The 2,023-nt window shown below is 40.8% G+C and overlaps 1 protein-coding gene across 1 annotated transcript; it reads left to right on the forward strand.

Moving 5' to 3' along the window:
* Positions 1-500: 500 nt before the first annotated feature.
* On the forward strand, positions 501-1,448 carry LOC103202810 (olfactory receptor 6N2-like). The gene has a single exon (XM_007947755.2). It carries the CDS (start codon positions 501-503, stop codon positions 1,446-1,448), a length of 948 nt encoding a protein of 315 aa, XP_007945946.2.
* The last annotated feature ends 575 nt before the right edge of the window (positions 1,449-2,023 follow it).

A 2,023-nucleotide genomic window follows, 5' to 3' on the forward strand; every position in this document is an offset into this window, starting at 1 on the left:
AATTGTGTCCTCCCTAAACATATGTTGTAAATCTTAACCTCTATGCCCATGGCCATAATCTCATTTGAGAATGGCTTATCTTTGTTATGCTAATGAGTATTAGTATAGGGTGTATCTTGAGTCAATCATTTTCAAGGTACAAAAGATTAAATGCAATCTAGGAGCAGAAACAGAAGAGAGATGCCAAGCTACATAATAATCTCCCAGGAGCAGAAGCTCAAAGAAAAAAACCTTCCACAGCCAATAGAGAGAGAAAACTTTCACCTAGACGTGGCACCCTGAATTTGGACTTCTAGCCTCCTAAATTGTGAGAAAACAAATTTTTGTTTGTTAAAGCTAACCTGTTGTGGTATGCCTGTTATAGCAGCAATAGATAACTAAGACAATGTATAAGATCCTTTCAGGCTTATGTGTTTAATACCATCGCTCTTGGAAAATTTCTCAAGTGTGAAACAAGCCTGAAGTAGTTAATACTCTGTCTTTACCTCCTGTGTCTAGGAATGATGGATCATGCCAACCACACTTGGACCCCAAATTTCAGTCTTATTGGCTTCAATATCATTGGAAATCTGCGACCTCTTGCTTTCTTGGGGACCCTGGGCCTCTATCTTCTCACCCTGGCAGGGAACCTGTTCATCATTGTCCTGGTTCAAGCAGAATCTGGACTATCCACACCCATGTACTTCTTCATCCAAAGCCTCTCCTTCTTGGAACTCTGGTACGTCAGCACCACGGTGCCCACACTGCTGCATACCTTTCTCCATGGATGTTCACCCATTTCACCTGCTTCATGCTTCATCCAGCTGTATGTCTTCCACTCCTTGGGCATTACTGAGTGTTACCTTCTGGTTGTCATGGCATTGGACCGCTACCTTGCCATATGTCACCCACTCCACTACCATGCACTCATGAGTAGACAGGTACAGTTATGGCTAGCAGGGGCCCCTTGGGTGGCTGGCTTCTCAGCAGCAGTTGTGCCAGCCAGCCTCACAGCCACTCTTCCCTTCTGCTTGAAGGAGGTGGACCATTACTTTTGTGACTTGGCACCACTAATGCAGTTGGCATGTGTGGACACAGGTTGGCATGCTCAGGTCCATATTGCAGTGATTGGACTGATCAATGTATGCAACCTTGCATGCATTTTGGGACTTTATGGAGGCATCCTGAGAGCTGTGTTAAAGCTACCCTCAGCTGCCAGTCGTGCCAAGGCTTTCTCTACCTGCTCCTCTCATATGACTGTAGTGATACTTTTCTTTGGCTCTGCCTTCATTGTCTATGTAGGGGTACCTGGGATCCAGGCTGAGGGCATAGACAAGTTTATTGCTTTGGTATATGCTCTTTTTACTCCCTTTTTCAATCCCATTATTTATACCCTTCGTAACAAGGAGGTGAAAGAGGCTGTGAGGAGAGTCACTCAGAGGATTAGGACTGTGTTAAAGGGATCTTGAGGATCTGTAGGGTTAGAGACCAATCACTTAGTAACAGAAAATATCAATTCTTTAGTCAATCAACTCATCAAAGAGAATATAAGAAACCATTCATTGAATAGTTTTTCAAACATACTGTATATGCCAACTAAATGATCAAAGCATTGGATTTGGACAAACTGAGTAACGCAGAAGGAGAAGAAATACTATCTCAGACCTCATACATGTTTAAAATGTAAGAAAGGACATATAAATTAAATATATTAATAATAAAAAAGAGTGTGAGTAAAAAATTTTATGTCGACTTAGAACTCAAAGAAAGAAAGAACTACCTTGAGAGAATTGGGGAAAAGAGAAGAAAATATAAAGGAGGGCTATAGTCAAAGATAGGGTACCTATAGTAAGACTGAGAAGAGAATAAATGAAGTTGGCAAGAAAAAAGAAAAAGATTGCTTGAGTTAATATTCATACATGAATTGGTGATCAATAGGAGATGACTCATAAATGTAGAGTTGAGTCTTCCTGGGTAATCCTGAAATAAAATAATGTTTAAAGTGGGAATTGAGAATTTATTTTCTAATGGGAAAGAGCAAGAG

The sequence above is a fragment of the Orycteropus afer genome, unplaced genomic scaffold (assembly GCF_000298275.1).
Source record: "Orycteropus afer afer isolate SDZICR_OR568_19922 unplaced genomic scaffold, OryAfe1.0 scaffold00193, whole genome shotgun sequence".
Taxonomy (NCBI): Eukaryota; Metazoa; Chordata; class Mammalia; order Tubulidentata; family Orycteropodidae; genus Orycteropus; species Orycteropus afer.